General features: G+C 41.4%; 1 protein-coding gene across 1 annotated transcript; it reads left to right on the top strand.

Annotated features, from left to right (window-relative positions):
- The first annotated feature begins 10,028 nt into the window (after window positions 1-10,028).
- On the top strand, window positions 10,029-22,593 carry tada1 (transcriptional adaptor 1). Its single transcript, XM_079819199.1, has 8 exons — window positions 10,029-10,154; window positions 12,089-12,180; window positions 12,265-12,330; window positions 12,408-12,508; window positions 17,379-17,585; window positions 18,284-18,435; window positions 18,548-18,704; window positions 21,918-22,593. Exons 1-8 carry the CDS (start codon window positions 10,081-10,083, stop codon window positions 22,068-22,070), a joined length of 1,002 nt encoding a protein of 333 aa, XP_079675325.1. The 5' UTR covers window positions 10,029-10,080; the 3' UTR covers window positions 22,071-22,593.
- Window positions 22,594-23,689: the final 1,096 nt, after the last annotated feature.

Here is a 23,689-nt window from a genome sequence, read left to right as displayed (position 1 = left end):
GCTCAAACCCTCAGCTGACCCACCAATCACACTCTCCTCCACAGATGTCTGCAAGTCACTGAGCCGGATCAGCGCGCACAAGGCTGCTGGACCAGACAACATCCCTGGTCGTGTTCTCAGGGCATGTGCGGAGCAGCTCGCTGAGGTTTTTACAGACATTTTCAACCTGTCTCTTGCCCAAGCAGCTGTACCTTCATGCTTTAAACGCACATCCATTGTGCCAGTGCCAAAACACTCTAACCCGAGGTGCCCTAATGACTACCGCCCTGTAGCACTCACACCCATCGTCATGAAGTGCTTTGAGCGGCTGGTCCTGGAACACCTAAAAGACTCTCTACCATCCACATTGGACTCACACCAGTTTGCCTACCGCAGCAATAGGAGCACAGAGGATGCCGTTTCCATGGCACTGCACTCTGTGCTCACTCACCTGGACAATAAGAACACTTACGCACGCACGCATGCTGTTTGTTGACTTCAGCTCAGCATTCAACACTGTCATCCCAACCAAGTTAATAGCCAAACTTGGAGACCTGGGCATCAATACCTCAATGTGCAACTGGATTTTGGACTTTCTAACTGACAGACCCCAGAATGTTCGTTCAGGATCCACCTGCTCCACATCCATCACACTCAACACTGGTGTACCACAGGGCTGTGTGCTAAGTCCGTTTCTCTACTCCCTCTTCACCGCCGACTGCAAGCCTGTGTATGGATCTAATTCTATCGTCAAGTTTGCGGACGACACAACGGTGATTGGTCTCATCAGCAACAACGATGAGACTGCCTATAGGGAGGAGATCCAGCACCTGGCCACATGGTGCGCTGATAATAACCTGCTCCTCAACACCACCAAAACGAAGGAGCTCATCGTGGACTTCAGGAAGGAGTCAAGAGGCACACACGACACCATCCACATCAATGGAATGGCTGTTGAACGTGTCTCCAGTTTCAAGTTCCTGGGGATCCACATCTCGGCGGACATGTCGTGGACGACCAACACCTCCAGCCTGGTCAAGAAGGCTCACCAGCGCCTCTTCTTCCTGAGGACACTGAGGAAGAATCAGCTCTCCTCGGCTATCCTGGTGAACTTCTATCGCTGCGCAATAGAAAGCATCCTGACCAACTGTGTGGCAGTGTGGTATGGGAGCTGCTCTGTTGCGGAGCGCAAGGCACTGCAGCGGGTGGTGAAAACTGCCCAGCGCATCACAGGGACTCCACTGCCTGCCATCGAACACATCCAGAGGAAACGCTGTCTGCATCGAGCTCGCAGCATCCTCAAGGACTCCTCTCACCCAGCCCACAGACTGTTTTCTCTCCTGCCCTCCGGCAGGCGTTTCAGGATCCACCGGACCAGGACCAGCAGACTTAAGAACAGTTTTTTCCCCAGAGCTGTCTCCTTACTGAACTCAAACCCCCGCTGATCCACTCCCCTCATATACTGATAACTCTCCTACCTCACATCCACCTTCACTTTGTTATTTGCACTACCGACTCTTTATTACAGTAACAACTGTTTACTTATTCATTTTGCACTACCACACCGTAACTGGATTATGCTCATTTGCACTGCCGACTGTTATTTACAGTACCTACTGTTTACATTTGTATTTTGCACCGTACTTCTAACTGTAATATGCAATCACTTCCACTGCACTTTTACACTTTTTTTCGGATAGCTTCTGTCCATAATTTATTGCACTACCTTAATCCACTGCCATATTCCTCATTTTAGCCTAACATATCATTGTATACCTCTATCTGTAAAATTCTGTTTATAGTAATAGCCATCTGTATATTATATTATATTCATAGTACATATCCACCTGTAAATTCTGTTTATAGTATTAACCATCTGTATATTATTCACTGTACATATTCACCTGTAAATTCTGTTTATAGTAATAACCATCTCTCTATTTATAGACATATTTATATATACTCAGTACATATCCATGTCCTGCACTTATGCAAACGTTGTATATCCTGCACTTGCTGCTATTGCACTTCTGGTTAGACCTAAACTGCATTTCGTTGCCTTGTACTTGTACTTGTGTAATGACAATAAAGTTGAATCTAATCTAATCTAATCTAATCTAAACAAACTATCTGTGAAATAAGATATGGAAAATCCGTGGAAGTGTTACTAGTATCATAACAAGCAAAGAGTCTCAACTGAAAAAAACGCTGCGCTGCCAAAACGCTCTCAAGCACCCACAGCGAGGCGTTTTCAGCAGAGCGCCTAGCGCTTTCAGCTGGATAAAAACGCTTTGGTGGACACGCGGCCTAAGTACAGCGAGAGCGATTCGAAAAGCTTTATTTACGGCAATTATATATATATATATATGTATATCCCTCATTTACTTGGTGCGTTGTCATCTATTATTAGTTGGATAAGATATTCCTGGTTCTCCTAAGCTCCTGTGTGTTTTGTTGGCTTAAGTTGTTAATAAAAGTGACCGCTGCGATTAGATCCTGCCTCAACTACTCTCATTAGTGCAACCGGCTGTGACAGAAGAACAGACCCAAAAATATGGATCTAGTGGCAGATCAGGTCCTCCTCCTCTCACAGGATCTCCTTGAGGATCACATGTAGAACATGTGCACATGCCCTTCGCTCAACCCACCATGGATAATGAGCATGAGCCAACCACAGACACAGAGTCAGAGCCTGAAGCCATGTCAGTTCCGGAGTCAATACCCACCTCTTCAAAGTGCTTCTTTAAATCCATCCTCGGACCTCAGAGGTGTTTATTCCCCCGCCTGGATTAAAGGACTCTCTGATTTCCTCCTGTTCCCAAATCCTTCCTCCTCCGCTGGTTCAGTATGGCCCCCAAGTCTCCTTGTCTCCGCCGGTACCGCCCAGCTTCCAAGTCTCCTTTGTTATCGCTGGTTCCGCTCAGCTCTAAGTTTTCTTTTATCATTGCTGGTTCTGTTCAGCTCCAATCCCTGTGTCTCTGCCGGTCCCGCACAGCTTCCAAGTCTCCTTTGTCGCTGTTGGTTCTGCTCTGCTCCAATCCCCTTGTCTCTACCAGTCCCGCTCAGCTCCAAGGTCTCCTTCATCAATGCTGGTTCTGCTCAGCTCCAAGTCTCTTTTGTTTTATTATCCACAAACAAATGCCTTTAACTTGTGTGTGCAAAATACAGAATTACATGAATGTGCAGCGATTTGTAAAATTGAGACATAGTTGTGAATACAAAACTTTGATTTTGAATTAATGTAGGTCAGAATTTGTGCGTGCAACGAGTAGGTTGTGCATTTGTGGATCCGGTGACGCGCATGTATTCATTGACTCGTTTCCTATTTGATTCATTTGGATTTTGAGACCGGTTTGGCCTTGCACGATCCACACACACACAGCTGTCTAAGAAAACCTGCTGCCACTAGATGGCAGTATTCTGCCAAAACAGATATTCTGCCTATAAGACGCTTTCTGTGTCCTTGTTATAAAGACAGTAGGCTAGCATTAAAAAGGTATTAATAACACATAGGCTACTTTGTATAGGCAAGCAGATTAAATCGGGTTATGAACACAACATTGTTCATCACAATATTTCTCTCCCATAGAAAACCATTATAAAATGCTTATAAATGCTATAAAAGCACGGCAGCTCTTTCCAGTATTTCCAGAGCTCCTGGAGGAGGTTGCGGTGACATGGAAGGACAAACCGTTCAATAGCAAGATGCCCATGCAGAGAGGATCCGCTCTTGACGTGGAAGGGATGGAGAAGGATGGCCTTCTCCGAATGCCCCCCATGGAGCCATTAGTTGCCGCGCACTTACACCCAAAGCGTACGGCGGCTGCAAATCCGACTTTACCATCCAAAGCAGACAGATTCCAGTCCAGCATGACTGTCAGGGCTCTGAACGCGATCTCTATACTAACCGCGTACCAATCGGAGCTGCAGGACGAAGCGTCGACAATGCCAGGTCAGACACATTGGGAAGAGATCTGTGTCGTTACGGATATCTCTCTGCATCTTCAGAGATGTGCAGTTCAAGCCGCGGGCAAGGCCATGGCCACAATGGTCATTCAGGAGAGAGGACGAAGGATTAACTTGGCTAATCTCTCTGACAGGGAGAAAGAAGCCATCCTGGAAGCACCGGTGTTCGCAGAGGGCATTTTTGGCTCAGCTCTGACACTGATGCAAAAGAGATGCAAGGAAAAGAAGAGGGATGGTGAGGCTCTGCAACTCTGCATGCCTAGAAAGTCGCAGACTGCACCCCCTCTGCCACCTCTGCAGCCCTTCGCACAGGCCGCGGACCGCCCACCCCCCTGCTTTCGTATTCCTAAACGGCAGAGACCGAACGTGAATGCAGCGGGACAGGGCGGAGTACCGGAACAGAGAACTGCCTGGTCTAGAAAGAACTATCCGCCTGCAACAGCTCAGATGGTTCAGCCAGCTCCTCAAGTGGTGCACACCCACCCACTAGTCACAAGCACTTTACATGTTCAAAACTCAATAAAGTTTGACTCCACTCAGGGAAAAGGGTATTCATCTCAGACGACTGGCTGGTGACAGGGCAGGATAGTGAATGGGACATGGGGTCATCATCTGTCTTCTTCATCTGTCTTCTTCATCATCTGCCAATCATCACATGAACTATCTGGAAATGCTAGCCGTTTTTCTGACATTGAAGCATTTTCTTCCCTTTCTGAAGGGACATCCTGTCTTTGTGAGAACAGACAACTCTACAGTTGTGGCTTACATAAATCGACAGGGGGTCTCAGATAACTTCCCTTGCACATGTTAGCACGCAAACTGATTTTATGGGGCAATGTCAATCTTCTATCCCTGAGAGCGACGGACGTACAGGGTGTTATGAATCAGGGTGCGGATCTGCTGTCCAGGGGCAATCCTCTATACGGGGAGTGGAAATTGAAGGAAGGAAGTGGTCGCGTCTCATGACAATGCTCAGTGTCCTCTGTTCTTCTCACTGAAGGACCAGAGCCCGCCCCTGGGGATAGATGCGTTGGCGCACGAATGGCTTCGCACTCTCCTTTACGCATTCCCACCGATAGCGTTAATATCCCCAACACTCTACAGAGTGAGGGAGGAGGGATTGAAGGTGATAATTAATAGCTCAGATTAATAGCTCCGAGGTGGGCCAGGAAGGGCTGGCGGAGATCATACATATGCTACACGACGATCCATGGTCTCTCCCGTTGCGCAGAGATCTACTGTCTCAGGCAGGGGGGGAGATCTTTCATCCTCATCCAGAACGCCTGGCGCTATGGGCCTGGCCAGTGAGTGGTTATCAGTGTTATCAGGATCATACAAAATGCTAGAGCCTCGTCTACTAGGTCTCTTTACGAGTGCAAGTGGGGTGTGTTTGAACGTTGGTGCATGGCTAAACACAGTGTTCAGTGGCAGTCATTCTATCATTTCTGCAGGATTTGATAGACCAAGGGAAAGCGTTTTCAACCATCAAGTGTTTCTGGCTGCTATATCTGCTTGTCACATAGGTTTTGATAACAAAAATGTAGGGCAGCATCCTGTAGTATACAGATTCATGAAGGGTGCATGCCGCACTTTGCCAGTTTAATAAACGCTTTTCCCTTCATGGGACATGGGATTGGTGCTTGATGCTATTTTAATGTCCCCATTTGAACCGTTGGACAAGATTGATTTCAAAATATTGTCGTTTAAGACAGCGCTGCTTTGGCTTCAGCAAAGCACGTAAGCGAGATCCATGCACTTTCGGTGCATTCAGCGTGTATGCAGTTCATGCCCGGGGATGCAGGGGTAATTCTGAAACCTAATCCTGCATTTATGCCTAAAATTATTAATTTTATCATCCCTCTTGAGTTAAGAGCTTTCTCCCCACCGCCTTTTGCTTCATCAGAATAGCAAAAGTGAAATGTGATCTGCCCAGTGCGCGCTTTACGCATTTACGTAGAAAGAACCAGAGGGTTCAGGGAGAGTGACCAGCTGTTCGTGTCTTGGGCAAAACCACGGACGCGGAAGCTGATTACTAAACAGCGTTTATCGCACTGGATAGTGTAGGCGATTTCATTGGCATATTTCAGTAAGGGTCTTGTGCCCCCATCTGGTTTACGTGCACACTCAATGAGGGGAATGTCAATGTTGTGGGCTCTATTTAAAGGAGTTGAGATACAGGATATTTGTGAAGCGTCGAGTTGGTCCTCGCCGCATACATTTGCAAGATTCTACAAACTGGATGTTACAGCTCAAACGTTAGCACATGCAGTATTGAGCGTAGGAATCTGAGTCGTGAGTCATGACTCATGACTCGTTCAGCCCTGGATACAGTGATGGTAGTTGGCAGGAGACTTCGAGGCAGGCTATCTGGCAATACGGGAGTTAGGATATCCCATAGTGAGACACCGAAACGTATGCTTGAAAGAGAACAATAGGTTACTTGCGTAACCCCGGTTCTCTGATAGCATTAAGTGAGGTGTCTCACCAGATCACCCTCCTTGCTGTGTGAAGCGAGGAAGAGGTGTGCTTGTTTTGAATATCGTAGAGATGTTGTGTTGCCCCTTTTATACTGAGGGAGGGGGAGGCCACTCCCAGACACAACGTCATGTCTGCCAGCCAATTGGGGCTGGCGTAATGTAATAGGGCTTCTGAGGAATACGTGGAAGGGGCGTATCCCATAGTGAGACACCTCACTTAAAGGGGGGGGGGGGGGGGGGGGTCTTGTGTAAATCTTGAGTACCTAAAGAGTAGTATTGCATCCTTCATATCTCCGAAAAGTCTTTAGCTGTATAATATTTATAAAAGAAAGATACGCTATACTGAGTCTATCCGGAAAAAAAACCCTGCACGGCTGGAGGCAACACGTATGGGCGGAGCTAAACAGCCACGAGCGCACACAGCTATTGCGTTGAGAGCGTCTGAAAGCTGTGACATGCTTAAACGTGGAAAAGAAATCATTATCTTAAATAAACCATGACTATCAATCAGATTCAACCACACATAAATGATCCAAAATCTTATCCGGAGGCTGAAATTGAACAGGAGCAGCAGCAGCAACAGCAACTACTACAGCAGGACGTCTCTATATGGTATGTACTGTAACGTTAACTGTATATATTTGATTAGCGGCTTGTCATGCGCGAGTTTTACAACATTTGTGTGTGTTTACTCATGGTTTATGAGGTTTTGAGGAACGGGTTTTGTACATCATGTTTACTTGAGGTGCACTTACACGCCGATAGCTAACAAATCAAAGACATTTGAAGCAGTTTTACTCACCGTCTTCTTCCAACGCACGACCGTGAACCTTAATCACTGGGACCACTCCATCTTTCAGCATTAGACGAGCTACAAATCCGGAGATGAACCGGGCCTTGATGGAAAAACAAACTCCATGAAGCTGTACAGGGTTGTCTTGCCCTGACAGCCAAAAACACACTTCTTGTGTGTAACATTGGTGACATTGTTGATTTTGTGAAGCCCTGTGACTGCAGCCGACTCAAGCAGAGGACAGCGCGTTAATGAGCGTGCATTTGCTCTCTTGCTCTGGTCGCACGCGTGCGCCCCCACCGTGCGCCCCCACCCTTCCGGGAGAAGAGCCCATACGGCCCGTACAAGGACATTCCGCCCTTGTTGACGTCAGATAGACCCATACTCGAAAAAAACTTTCCGAAACTTATGAGAAACCGGAAGGAGTATTTTTGGCACAGGAATACTCCTTAAAACGTCCAACTTTTTTTTTTTTTACTTTGTCCATGTTTAGCATGGGAATCCAGGTCTTCAACTGTGTAAAAAACTCAGTAAGCATGGAACAGCACCCCCCACCCCAAGTAACCGGGGTTACACAAGTAACCTATTGTTTGTATGTCAGCCTTCCCTACTTAGCAGTATTCAGCACCTCCTCTGCAGCCCCCTCAACAGGCCTACATGTCTGGCATTATTCCTCTCACAAGGGAAATATTTATGTCACAGCAAAATAACTTCAGGGTTAGCACACAGAAGCTTTTTAAATACACAAAATCCAAAAAGATGCTTCAATTGAAGCCAATGTGAGCAGTTTTTACACCACAAGAGCTTGTCTGAACAGCTCAGATTTATCCCACATTTTCCTTTAGCGGATTCTGTTTTCTGAAATGAATTTATATTTCTGTTTAGACAGCCCACCTCATCTGCTCACTCAATCAGGTGCAATGCGCCCTCTGCTGGTAGCTACAAATGTGTGAAGTTATCATTCTTTAATATCAGCTGTCAATATTTGTTTATTCTGACACCTTCAGTTTAAACTTACAAATATGTATTTTTGTAACAGCAAAAACTCTTTTCATGAAATATTATATTGTGACGTGCAGTTGAAGTTAAATGAAGCTGATTTAACACATTAAACTGATTACATTTATCCGGAATTTAAACTGATTCAATTACCCAGGTATTACAGTTTTTCTCAGTCGCTTTGGTACATTTCTCAGATCAGAATTGAAATTCTCAAAGCTACCTGTTCAATCTCAACATCGTGTCACTTGTGCACATCAAAAAAGCAGTTTCTCATTTCTTTGAACAAGTTGCAAATGCTTGTGTACATCCATGCAAATGATTATGAGAAAAACTGTAAATTATCTGGGGCCTGTACCATGATGGTAGTTTAACAAACTCAGGGTTACAGGATTAGTTTAGAGTTGACAAAAGCAAACCAATCTATTCAGGCTTTGTTGGTCCCATGATGCTGATCATCAGCTTTCTCTGTCAACTCAGGCTTTGATCCTGAGTTTAGGAGTTTAGCTGTGACATCAGTAGTGAACAGCCAATCACACGCTGTGGATCAGTAAAACTGAGATTCACTTGTCGCGAGAGAAGCAGCGAGATTCATTTCTCTCTTCTGCAGTATATTACATGATTGAAAAATATTAAGAATTTAAACAAATTTACTCAGCAAGAAGAAAAGAGCTGTCTATAAAAGAGTAAAACTTAAAGAAAATATTCACTACGTCAATCCAAGTAAAAGTTATGAAGTTAGTTTAGTTGATATGTAGGGAATTGAACATTTAAGCTTGCATGTAGTAATTTGTACAGCTTTATTTATTGATAAAATAAATGCATGCATCGATACTCGAAACCATGATCAGCAATGCAGCGATTGGCTGGCGTCAAGACAGCAACATAATGTAACGTCATCATATAATTAAAAAAGCCACCTGGCAAAAAACATGGCAAATTACACAAAAAAAAACCACACGAATATCTGGACCTTTATAAGGAAACAGCTAAACGACCAAACCAACATAAAAGTTATTGATCAATGATACATTTTTTTTTAACATGATTACCAATTATTTATATTCACGATTTTATACAGTACTTACACCCTTTAAATTTTTATTTCAATGTTGTAATTAAATTTTTTATTCAATTTGAAGCAGATTTGTAACGTGACAGTATTAAAGTTTCTTAAGGGTCAAGATCAAATTCTCTGCATCTCCAAGTGGCTGTGTCTATATTATTATACACAACATTATAATATTATATACATTCTCATATACATATACAATTAAAAAAATTATTATTATTTAAAATTATTATTATTGCCCCTGGTTCAGTAATAAACTCTTGTAATAAAGTAGCAGTGGCTGGGACAGATTTTAAGTATCACCTCAAGATGCAATCTAATCCTGTTTACATGAAATAAGCCTGCTCGCAAGCAGGTTTAAGGGAACTGTTGCTATGACAGCAAGTCCAGGATGAGCGTCGAAGAACCAAACAATCCAAGATCATGCCAAATCGTCAACAATAAAATCCAGCTAACTGAGTTAGCGAGGTAAGAAGAACGGGCCCATGGTATAGGCCCCTGGTATTATACTGGTATTAAGGAGAAGAAAGACATGCAAGTTTGTCTAAATGCCTACAAATACATTCTAGGAAATGTAGAGAAGAAATAAAATATCAAAACTGGAAGGAAACAGGAAATAATCAGTTGGAAGTTATGTGGCATTAGTTTAATGGTTACACAACTGGATAGGGCTCAATAAAGCCCTCTTTTACACACTCCAATATACTAGGTGGCGATGTGAACCGCGCGGTGGACTGTTACCCGCCAAGAAACGAGCAGAAGAAGAACGCATCATCGCAGCTACCGGTGTTACTATGGCCGCTCATGCGAGTGAACTAGAGATCGCCAAGAAGAATTTAACCGATGCAATCGGAGATAATGTCAAACAGTGAGTATCTAGGAGGTAAAGCCTTCAGTCTACTGCCGTCTCACTATCCAGTGACCGGCTCGACGATACCAACATGTGTGCGTTTCAAAATGAGCGATGACTGTAAAACCTGATCGAGTAACGTTAGCCTGTTAGTTTGATAAACAACTCTTTCTTTTGTCTTCAGATGCTTCACAATTGCTTTAATGACAGTATTTAACAGTATCCGAGTTTTTGCCATTAAATAACTTTGTTTTGAATATAAATTCAGCACTTTTAGGACATTTCAATGTAAAGTTCGGAATATCACGTTGACTGTGTGTTGGTTGGCATTTAATATAATAGATGGAAATTTCTCTGCTTACACACTGGTTGGTAATCTAGTGGAAAATGGCTAAAAACATTTTGTGATCATCAGTTTTGAATGTATCAAACTGACTGTGACTGCAGTCACTGCACAGAGAAAAAGAAAATCAACACAAATAGAATATTTCACGTTAATGTTTTATTTATTCATTTGATCAGATGTAAGAAGTCAAAAAATTCGAAATTAAGACATAATCACTTAAAAACGTACAATTATGGCATTAGTTGAATTTATGATATTCCAGGACAATTATGAGATGATAAAGTGAAAATTATGACATACTAAGTCATAATTTTGATCTAAAAAGTGAAAATTATAACATACTAAGTCATTGACAAAGTCAAATGTGTAAATTTTGATATTCGAAAACATAATTATGATGAAAAAGTTATGACACACGAAGCCATAATTGACAAAACATTTAATTTATGATATACTAAGTCGTAATTTTTAGATCAAAAGTGAAAATTATGATAGGTGTGTTGATAAAGTTAAAAAGCCTTTATTTTTTCATGGCTTAAACATTTAAAATTGGTGTACCTGTCACCAATTTTAAATGTTTAAGCCATGAAAAAATAAAGGCTTTTTAACTTTTTCAACACACCCATCGAGTGCCTTGGACTACCGTTGTTTCTGAACTTAATTATCCCACACAACCAAAGAGCACCGAGATTTTACACCCTGTGCAGCACTTCTTGCATTCCTTGCTTTGGTGAAAATTATGATTTTAAGTCATAATTATGAGCCAAAAAGTCAAAATTGACATTCTGTGATAACTGACAAAAAAGTCAAATTTATGATATTCTAAGTCATAATTTATTAGCTAAAAAGGCAGTATTATGAAATACTAAGATATAATTGACAATTAATGATACACTGTATTTTTGATGTTCGTCATAATTTATGAGATAAAGTCAAAATTATGACATAAAAAGTGAAAAATTATATTCTAAGACAAAAAGTCAAAATGTATGTACTGTCATAATTATGAGATTAAAAAGTCAAAAGTATGATATATTTAGTCATAATTGACAAAAAGTATTAATTAGGATATTCTGTCAATTTACGAGATAGTCAAAATTATGACATACTGTTGTAATTGACAAATTATTATTTATGATATACTAAGTCATAATTATGAGAGAGTGAAAACTGATATTGTAAGACAAAAAGTAAAACTTTATACACTAAATCATAATTATGAGAGTCGAAAGTATGATATACTTAGTCATAATTGACAAAAAGTTGAATTTATGATATACTAAGTCATAATTATGAATGTGAAAACTGATATTTTAAGACAAAAAGTAAAAATGTATATATTAAGTCATAATTATGAGATAAAAATCTGAAAGTGAGATATACTTAGTCATAAAAGTTGAATTTCTGATATACCAAGTCCTAATTATGAGATCAAACTGTCCACATCATAAACGTATGCATGTCATATTTTTGACGGGTGTCATAGTTATGATTTACAAAAGCCTGATTATCTTCTCATGTAGGGATCTTGTGTGGTCAGCTGCTCATGATTTCTCTCCATGTGCGTGTTGGTCCGTTCACACTGATGTGCTGCTCTTGTCCTCAGTTACTGGGCCAATCTAAAGCTGTGGTTCAAGCAGAAGATCAGCAAGGAGGAGTTTGACACGGAGGCCCGGCGCCTGCTGGCCCAGGACAACGGTAAGGTCACGCGTGTCACACGTCTGTAGGGCTCATGCTGACCTCATTCGGCTGTGGCTGATGCTCATGTGTTTGCCTCCACAGTCCATGTTCACAATGACTTCCTGCTGGCTATTCTCACCCGCTGCCAGATCATCGTCTCCACCTCAGGTACTTCACTCAGTGTGTGACTGCACATCTTCTGGCTCATCAGGTGTTGATGAAGATGCTGTTGTGTGTGTGTGTAGAGGGCCCGGGGTCGCTGCAGTGGACCGGCGGATCCGCATCTAAACCAGGCAAACCCAACCGAGGCAAGAAGAAGTTTCCCTCCGTTCGGCAGAAATTCGATGTTAGTTCTGTTTGCTCACTCACATCATTACCATATTCACAAATATACATTTCACTTAGTGAAAATAAATGTTTATTCTCATGACAGTCCCATGTTCACACCAATATTTGCATGAACCGTGTAATGTGGCCGTACACATTTTACCTTTGAGCAAGTGTTGTCATGATACTGGAATTTCTAACTTCGATATGATACCTAAAAAAGTATCGATATTCGATACCATTTTCAATACCACGGGGTAAAAAAACACTTACTGTCAAATAGATATTTTTAATATAATACATTTTTATGTCCGTCTATTGAAAGTCTAGGCAATTAAAAATTTATTCAGAAGAGATCACTTTATATGATAAAGCTTTTAAGCTTTTTCTCATATATAAACGTTGATCAATTACCATTACAATTATCTCACAAATATTTGCTAACTACAACCCCAAATCAGAAAAAGTTGGGACAGTATGGAAAACGCAAAAAAAAAAGTGATTTCTAAATTTACTTTGACTTGTATTTCATTGCAGACAATATGAACACAAAATATTTCATGTTTTGTCTGGTCAACTTCATGTCATTTGTAAATATGCATCCTTTCCTGTCATTCAGACCTGCAACACATTTAAAAAAAAGTTGGGACAGGAGCAATTTAGGGCTCGTAATGAGGTAAAATGGTTAAATAATGATGTGATTTGAAACAGGTGATGTCAACAGGTGATTGTAATTATGATTTGGTACAAAAGCAGCATCCAAGAAAGGTCTAATCCTTTAGGAGCAAAGATGGGCAGAGGATTGCCAGTTTGCCAACAAATACGTGAGAAAATTATTGAAATGTTTAAAAACAATGTTCCTCAAAGAAAGATAGGAAGAGATTTGGATATTTCACATTCAACAGTGCATAACATAATTAAAAGATTCAAGGAATCTGGAGGAATTTCAGTGCGTAAAGGACAAGGGCGCAAGCCTAAGCTGAACAACTGTGATCTCCGATCCCTCAGGCGGCACTGCATCAAGAATCGTCATTCATCCATAAGCGATATCACCACATGGGCTCAGGACTACTTTGGCAAACCTTTGTCAAGTACCACAACACGTGGTTACATCCACAAATGGCAGTTAAAACTGTACTGTGCCAAAAGGAAGCCCTATGTTAACAGTGTCCAGAAGCGCCGTCGACTTCTCTGGGCTCGGAGGCATCTGGGATGGACCATCACACAGTGGAAACGTGTACTGTGGTCAGATGAATCAGTATTTCAGGTATTTTTGGGGAGGAATGGACGCCGTGTGCTCTGGACCAAAGAAGAAAAGGATCATCCAGACTGTTACCAGCAACAAGTCCAAAAGCCAGGGTCTGTCATGGTATGGGGTTGTGTCAGTGCCCTTGGCAAAGGTAACTTGCACTTCTGTGGAGGCACCATTAATGCTGAAAAGTACATAGAGATTTTGGAGCATAATATGCTGCCATCAAGAAGACATCTTTTCCAGGGACGTCCATGCATATTTCAACAAGACAATGCAAAACCACATTCTGCACACATTACAAAGTCCTGGCTGCGGAGGAAGAGGGTACGGGTACTTGACTGGCCTGCCTGCAGTCCTGACCTGTCTCCAATAGAGAATGTGTGGCGCATTTTGAAGCGCAAAATGCGACAACGAAGACCCCGTACTGTTGCCCACCTTAAGACTTGTTTGCAGGAAGAATGGGACAAAATTACACCTGAATCACTTCATCACTTGGTGTCTTCAGTCCCTAAACGTCTTTTAAGTGTTGTGAAAAGGAATGGCAACATTACAAAGTAGTAAATGCTTTACGATCCCAACTTTTTTTGAAAAGTGTTGCAGGTCTGAATGACAGGAAAGGATGCATATTTACAAATGACATGAAGTTGACCAGACAAAACATGAAATATTTTGTGTTCATATTGTCTGCAATGAAATACAAGTCAAAGTAAATTTAGAAATCACTTCTTTTTTTTTTTTTTGCGTTTTCCATACTGTCCCAACTTTTTCTGATTTGGGGTTGTAATTTTGTTGCAAAGCTTACATAAAGCACAAGGAAGCTTGATTTCAAATTGAATTTAAAAAGACGAGTAAAATAGCATAATAACAAATAAACAAATTACAAACAATAGCACAAATAAATTAGACTGTAGGTCTAACAGTATTCAGGTAAGAAACTGAATTTAAAAACAAAACAAAGTAATCAAATTTAAAATATCATTGGATAATATGTATTGTAAAAAATGTAATACAGATGAATCCATTAGAGTTACACAAGTTAATCAGTCAAGAGCAGTAAGTGATCGTTTGTCTTTTTGTAGTGTGAATAACAAGTAACTGCTGTCCCTTTAAGTCCCGACGCACGCATGGATCCCAAACACTGTTCCTGCTACACATTCTTCCTGAACTGTTTACGACTGTGTTTATGTTAATAGTCACCAAGATGGGCATTGAGACACTTTTTGAGTGTATTTGACCATTAATAAGCTGGAAAAAGGGGCTGATTTTTGCACTTGTATGTCAGAGGTGGCTTTATTATGGTATGTGTGTGCGCGCTTCAGATGCGAGCGCGAAATCTGCGGGAATGAATAGATGTGCTATCCCACGCAAAATTCAGACCGGTCACACCAACACTAACAGGCTGTCCGTGTTCAGAGGGTTAATCGGACTGAATGAGAGGAGGCGGGTGCGTGTCAATTCGCTGTCGGTCGGAGAGGAGAGCGCAGCTGGTATCGATACTGTTGAAAAGGAGTATCATATCGTTTCAGATATTTCAGTATCAATACATATCGAAATATCGATATTTTTGACAACACTACTTTGAGCTTTTGTGTTTCCTCTTATTTTCAATGATTCCGTTTTTTTTTTTATTTGCCTGTAGTACAAAAGTTACTGCAATTTTATAAAACTACTCTTATGGATCGTTATAACTCATTTTAAGTAAAAAATAACAAAGTCAGTTTTATTTCTTTAGCAATAACAGTATTTCTGTTATTATCAAATATGAGACAAAATCAGATTCAGCTCTACAGTAGACAATTGAGTCCTTAAGGGGCGGTCACACTGCACTTTTCATTCCATTGACTTCCATTCAAGCACATGCAAATATTTCAGACTGGAAACACAAGCTCATGCGTTCCAAAGTTCAAACTGGGTGAACTCTGAGCTGCGAATTTGGATCATATGACAACTTGTGACCAGTAGAAGATCGATACTGCAAAAATATAGTTCTTTTAATTCAGCGTGACGTAAAGTCGAGTAGATTGTATATTTTTTACATTTTGAGTATTACTATTTGTAATATGCTGAATTCATGTTTATAAAAAAGAGAGTGATGTCATTAGGGCTGGGCAATTTTATCGATTCTGCGATATAAATCGATATTTTTTCTCCCAAGAAAGTATCGATTTTTAAGCCGCGAGTATCGATACATAAGTCCCATTCAAATCCCTGTGTTTACCCCCATTTGTGTTGGAGGAAGAGCGATTTGGTCAGCCAGCCGCTAGTATCGCTGTAGAGCAAGTTACCCGTACTACTACCTTTACAAAAACGCCGACGTCTACCTCTTCTTGTTTACGGAGTCAGAGCGAGGAGATTCAAAAAAATGGCGGCGAATATAAATCCAGCGCCTTCATGCTTAAAAGCAGATGTGTGGGAGCACTTTGGGTTTAAAAAGAAGAAGGAAAGCGACGACTTAGACTCAGGGGTCAACAACATGAGTCGCCCGCTAGGACCACAGGAGTTGCCCGCGGGTCTGTTCTAAAAATAGCTCACCATAGCAGCTGCGTTCAGTCGCTTCCGTGTTCATTTAAGCGCAGGGCTCCAGACTGAAGCCGAATATATATATACTAGTGTCTGTAAATAATAAACTGCAAAATACTATTTAAATATTACTCCTGCATGTTCTGCGTCTGTGTGGATGACGAGCGCCGCGCGCGCACTCGCTCTTGTAGTCTCTGCCGACATGAACGCATAAACCGCCACTTCATGAGAATTTACCGTTTCATTTGAGAAAACTGGCTGCGTCTCATTCTGCTCCTGGTTCAGTAGTCAGGGCACTGATCAGGACATGAGTCAATGGGCTGATCCCTGATCTGAGCCCTGACTGAACTAGGGAGCTGAATGACTGAGACGCGCACCCACTGTCATATCATCATGAACACAGACACTGGTAATCACGGCAACCCGTCAAAATAAAAGTTCGGTTTAACGTGAGATTTGACTACAGATTGTAGCCTACAGTAAATTTAGCTACGTCTCTATGTAATAATAATACGTCTCTACTAATAATAATAATTACTGAATCACAAGAAAAAAGTCGGAATTGCGAGATAGAAACTTAAAATCATGAGAAAATAGTCGGAATTGCGGGATATAAAATTGGAACCTTAAGAAAAAAGTCGAAATTACGAGATATAAACTGAATCACAAGAAAAAAGTTGGAATTGCGAGATATAAACTCGCAATCACAATAAAAAAGTCGAAATTGCAAGATAGAAATTCAGAATCGTGAGAAAAAAGTAGGAATTGCGAGATAGAAACTGGGAATCATGAGAAAAAGTCAGAATTGTGAAAGCTGCAATTGCCTTTGTTTTTGTATTCTGTGGCAGAAACAAGCTTCCATAGAGGACAGTGTGAGTGCAGTCAAACTGATGTTATTACTGAATATTACGTGTTTTAAAGCAGCAGAACAGATGTTATTACAGTGGTGTGTTACTGTACAGTTTACACATATCATGGTGTTTATAGTCATAAGGAGGATGAGAAATAGAGTGTGTGCTGCTTGTCATGAATGTAAGCAAGCACTCTGCCGGTCTAGAATAGTTTCCTGTCTCTCTGAGCGTGGTGTGTGATGGGTGTGTGTGTGTGTGTGTTGCAGCACCGCTTCCAGCCGCAGAACCCTCTTCAGGCAGCGCAGGCCTTCAGCCCTCGTGAGGCGGAGGACGAGGAGCTGCGGCTTAGCGCACAGACACTGCTGCTGCCCACCAGAGGACAGATGGAGGCACGCATGATGGTCAGCGCCTTCGAGATGGGCCTGGACAACGTGAGCGAGGACGCCGTCAGCAGCCTGCTGTGTGCGCTGGAGGTCAGCATCCATAACAACTCAAGGGTCAATCTCACGAAAGCAGCTTACGGCCCAATATCAACAGACAAGAAAATAAAGCCTCTTTTAGGCACACTGTGATTTACTTCATCATCATAATACAATCCAAGCATTTTTATGTTTTTAACAGTATTATTAAGATCTAGACATGTGCCGGTATACGGTAATACGAGATATCATGATAATGAACATGCACGATATTGTTATCGCTGGCACTTCAAAATACAGAGAATAATTATTTATTAGGAATTATTCAGATAATAAAATCGCAATTGCAATATTCATTAAAAAAAAATCGCAATGATTATTCTGTCCATATTGCACAGCCCTTCAATTAATTGCAACATGAAAATTTGATACCGTCACATGCCTATTGAGATCACAATCATTTAACTCAATTACCCAGAAAATTCATGAATTTATTGAACTTTATGAAAGTGAGCCCTCAGGTCAAACGTGTTTGTATAGCAGACACAAAACCATGATGTTAATATTTATAATATCTTAATATTAGAGCTTGGTGATAATAATTGCTATGAAACCATGAAAACTGCTGTAAGGGAAAGAACTGTGCTGATCAAACAAAAGACGAAAAAAGAGCGTCATTACAAAACAATGGCATAATAATTGCTTGATCTTGTGATTGATATTAAAAGTTTAGTGTTCTTCCTGTTGTGCAGGTCCATCTGAAGGATATCCTCACAGCGCTGGTCTCGCGGAGGAAAGCCTACCGTCTGCGCGACGGACACTTCCAGTACGCTTTCGGCAGTGACGTCACGCCGCGGCCGTACCTGAAGAATAGTCTTCCGGCCTACCACAGCATCACAGAATGGCACGTGCTCTTCATCTTCTGTAGCTCAATCACTCAGGTTTCATATGAGATTCTTCAACTCACTGATTGACATCATGTGTTCCTGTGAGTAAATATGTTGTGTCTGTGACAGCCCTCCGCCAAGCGCATCACTTCCTGCCGGGCCTCCTCCTCAGGTGTCGCCGGACGATGCGGAGCAGCAGGCCGCTCTCCTGCTGGCGTGTTCGGGTGACAGTGTCCCGCCGCCGCTGCCACCTATCAGCGTCTACGACCTGCTGGAAGCCCTACAGGTACGCGTCTGAGGCCCGTTCACACGAGGACGACAACCATGTAGTGCTAAAAACCATTCACACAACAACTATAATGATAATGACACAGAGGTATGATATCGCTGGAATCACTTTAAGATTTTTCCCAGCTTGACAGCCAATCAGAATCCATCCTGCTTTCACACTAGAACCGCCAGGGGTCGTTGTGTATCTAAAATCTAAATCGGTGGAGGGTAAAATGTACACATGCACATGATTACTGTTTTGATATGGCTAAAAACGTATTATGTCACAGTGTTATGCCTCTGTCTTCACAAAGTAATGTCTAAAGACATGAAATTATCAACTATGTTTTTATCCTGTTGTTTTATGCTATTTTAAGCAGGCTACACTTATCACTTTTTGGTGAATATAGGCTAAACCAGCCTGCAATGACAATGAGAATTGGAAGGAAATAAATACATATTTGGGTAGTGTAATATTATAATCAAATGTCATTAATCACATATTAAGATGTTATTAAAATACACTAAATAGACAATAAAGAGCAATAATAATCCACCGCACTGCATAGGATGTATGATGCAACTTACACAGTTTCACCTAATTATCAGTGGCCAAGCACCGAAGGTGCGGAGGCACCTATTGAAACCGATTTCTTCTTAGGGGCCAAGCACCGAAGGAAACAAAATTATTTTTTCCTCTGATTCCTTGGCTCAAGCTGATTCGATTGCATCCTATGATTTCATTTCCGTCACGAAAATTTTCCCGCCATTTTGAATTAACCGAAAAACCTACTTTTGTGAACTCCTCCTAGGCCGTTGCGACAAAAAGTTATGAAATTCAAGTTGATTCGTCAAATCGTTTTTGATAAACGCACGAATAAATTTTATGTAGCGGTTGCGAAAAATTGCAATTTTTGCTTTTAACTTCTGAACTGTTTGTCCATAGTGGTCTCGTTAGATTCAGGACGTCATGCCGAGTCGTCTGATATCCAATTTTACCATATCAGCCATTTTGGCTGTCGGCCATTTGTAATTATGTGCTAAAATGCTGTATTTTATGGACACATGAATGGATTGTTGCGAAACTTGGTATGGGTCATCAGCATGATGCCCTGAAGGAGCCTGAGAAGTTTCGAAACAGCGCCACCTAGTGGATAATTTATTTTTTCAAACGCTTATAACTTTGGGTGTTGTTGACTTATTTTCATGGGAGTAACTTTTTTTTTCTCCTGAATCCTTGCCGAGTCCAACAATACCAGATTTGCCAGGTTTCGGCGTATGGTTTGTGCAGCGTTGTAATTTAGCGCTTATAAAACGTTAACTGATATCGCCAAATCCGCTAGTCCGATCAAGACGAAACCAGCATCAGAAGATCGGAAACATAGGTCGATAGCTACACTTAAATGCCCAAATGTCAAAAAATGTATATAGTAACGGGGAGTAAAATCCAATAAAAGTCAGGTGTCAGTCATTTTTTTACGTGTTTTTTCATATAAATGTCTACAACTCCAAAACGAAATGAGATATTTTCACCAATATTGACACACGTATGGGCTCACTCCGATGACACATAAAACAATGGTAGGATTTTCTCTCTTGGTGGCGCTATAAATAAACAAAATATGACATTGGCTCTATACAACTCAATGTTTTAATGTGGGGTTTTAACATTTTTGATTAAATTTGTTCTTCACTCATTTTTTCAGTTGGTCTGCTGCTAGCTTCCTTGTCTGCTTCTGTTGCGCTTGGCCCCGGTATTGCTGCTTGCAGCTATATTTATTAGTTTGTTTAGTTATATCATTTATAAATTGAATAAGAGAACAACACTAATAAACTTGGTAATCATAAAAATTGTTTTATTCAGTATATCATAGATCGGAAACAGTAAACCTACACGTTTCTCAAACACAGCGCGAACATGAAGGAATTATACAGGGCTAAATTTGACCCGCTGCCGCTTCTAGGTATAAATGCCCCATTTTTTAAAGGTCCCGTTCTTCGTGTTTTTTTTGAAGCTTTGATTGTGTTTACAGTGTGCAATATAACATGTGTTCATGTTTCGCGTGTAAAAAAACACAGTATTTTTCACACAATGTACTTATCTGTGTACCGCTGTTTTCACTGTCCTAAAAACGGCTGGTGATTTCCTTGTTCTATAAAGTCCCTCCTTCAGAAATACGTAACGAGTTCTGATTGTGCAAGCGCTTACCGTGTTGTAATTCGACCGCAGCTTAGCGCACGTGCCAGCAGTTCCTGTGTTGTGATTCGACAGCAGTTTAGCGCACGTTGGAAAGGTCACGCCTCTTAACGGAGAGATGTATGCGTTCAATAATCTCTACAGTGTCCCTGGGAAAGCCAAACAAAGGTGATTTGACTCCTGGATGAAAATAACAGCGTCTCGATGACATGGCGATAAACACACTCAACGCAACAGTTCCTTTTCTCCACGCGACACGTCCGCTTCTCCACGTGGGACAGCAACAAGACCGCGCCCCCTTTTTCGCGTTTCTTTGTGGGCGGAGGTTAGTCTGTTCTACTGCTCTACTGACGTAATTAAAGAAGGAAGTACCAGGATGTAGTCCAAGCCAGCCGTTCGCTGTAGGCTTTGAAAGGGAACTTCTGTTAAATAAAATATCTCGCTTGGCATTGAACTTTGAGCTTTATAATTTTACAGGTATTATTTATGCTCTAACAGCAACATTACACACTAACTAAAGTTTGAACAATGGGATCATGCGGAATGGGACCTTTAATCTGGTTTTATATAAACTATTTTTAACAACACAGGATTGTAAATAACACAATTTTAGTAAAAGTCAGTGACTGGGACGACAATGTTAAGTACATTTGAAAAACAGCCATGGTACATTTTCACCTGTGGCGGTTCTAGTGTTAAAGAGCTCCAGCATTTAAAGCGACAGACACAAACAAGCAGTGTGCGGTTATAATAAACAGCTGTTTCCATCCACTTATTTATGTGTGAATTTTGGGAAATCGCATTTTTTTTTAAATGCCAAGATGCTCATGAAATAAAACTGCTGCTGAAAACTTATTTGCCCAGAGTTTTAGTTTTGAAATGTATGTTTTGTACGTTCAGCTGACCTTCATTGACTTTGCTCAGGTTTCCTGCTGGTCCTCTCACAGATGCCTGGTTTCTGTCGTGGAGTGATGATTTGATCTTTCAGACGTGTTGTGAGACTGAGATTCTGAGCGTTGTGTTTGTGTGCAGGTTCAGCGCAAGGTGATGCCGTCTCACAGCATGTACGCGCTGAACATGGAGCGGATCCTTGCCCGGCTCTGGCACCCCAGCCACGAGGAGCTGGAGCAGGACCGGATCCACCGGCAGCACCTCGCCGGCAGAGACGGCCTGATGGTCAGCTAAGAGACGTGTGTGTTTGTCCGTCACTACACGACACCATCTAGAAGAGAGCAGAAGATCATCAGCCACAGACTCTATACCATCAGACGCTGCCGCTGGGTTTGTCCTTCACACAGCCCATTCTGACACAAGCCAATGGATTTTGAATAATTCTGGGCATTATTTTGTTGAAATAGGATTTTGTAAATATTTGTTCTCAAATCTAATTTTTGTATGTAAGTACATCTCAGTGTTTTTATATCCCTAAATAAACCACCGTTTTTTTGTTCTCATGAGTTCCTTGTTAACTATAATAAAGCACATCTTGTTAACTTAAAGGGATCGTTCACCCAAAAATGAAAATTCACCCTCAAGCCATCCTAGGTGTAGAAGACATTCTTCTTTCAGATGAATACAATCGGAGTTATATTAAAACATGTCCTGGCTATTCCAAGCTTTATAATGGCAGTGAACAGCTGTTTTTGTTTTGAAGTCCATAAAAGTGCATCCATCCATTAAAAAAAGCCGCTAATAAGCATTTCTTCAGAGAATGTATCAGAATTGTTCTTTGACCAGCTTACAGCCAGTGTTGCCAATTTCTTTGTTGAAAGTAGCTAAAACTGGTTGCTAATTGACGTCATACTGGGGAGTCCACTGATCTATATAAATATAAGGGGTGGAGAAGTCGCTAAATCTAGCAGCACTGCTTACAGTGAACACTGAACCAAACTATTGATATAGAGCAAGCAACGAGACCGTGGAAGCAGCAGTGGCCAATCAACTTGTGCCGTGTAGGAACCGATGTGATTACAGATTACGGGCCCTATTGTAACGCTCATGGCTCAGTTGCACTTAGGGTGTGTGCGAATCCACTTTTGCTAGTTTAATGACAGACAAAAAGGTTGGCGCATCAGGCGCATGTTCCAAAAGTGTTGTATCTAGTCTCTTAATGAGTCATGGGTGTGTTTTGGGCATAACGTACAATAAACCAGTCCGAGTCTCATCTCCCATTCTCTTTAAAAGCTATTTGTACTCGCACCATGGCGGATTCGCTATTTACATAGAGGAATTTGCGCACGGAAAGACTGAACACTTCTCCAGAGAGGAATCCTTACATTTTTATATTTAAAAATGTGTGTGTGTAATAAGAAAGTGTGAGCACATTGTGCACCGCCTATAGGCTCATATTACCAACGCGCCCTTTAAATAATAGAAAAAAAATTCTGCCCTATTGACTTTAGACCATGTTTTTGTTCCTCAAAATAGAGCGCCAACAATGCGCCTGAACACACCTCGTTTTCAGACCAGCTCGCCCATGGGTGAACAGATGGGCGCCAGAGCATTTGCTATGATAGGGCCCTACATGCCAACAGGGTTCAAGGTGCTTTAAGTACTTGAATTTGACTTTTTGAAATGTGGCTGTTTTCAATGGTTTTTACATTTATGAAGAGGCTCTTGAAAAGTGCTTGAATTATTGAAATATAATATATATGAATTACTGTTTAATGTATTATAAGGTGGTGTTTAAAGTTAAAATAATTTCCTTGTTTACAACCTAGCTTCATTCCACAATGAATCAGCATTTTCGAATGAGCGGCTTACTAACTCCCTCTTAAGAGCTATGGAACCTACACACCGTTTCT

This window comes from Gobio gobio, assembly GCF_949357685.1.
Source record: "Gobio gobio genome assembly, chromosome: 6".
NCBI classification, from domain to species: domain Eukaryota; kingdom Metazoa; phylum Chordata; class Actinopteri; order Cypriniformes; family Gobionidae; genus Gobio; species Gobio gobio.
This window is presented reverse-complemented; position numbering and strand designations above follow the sequence as displayed.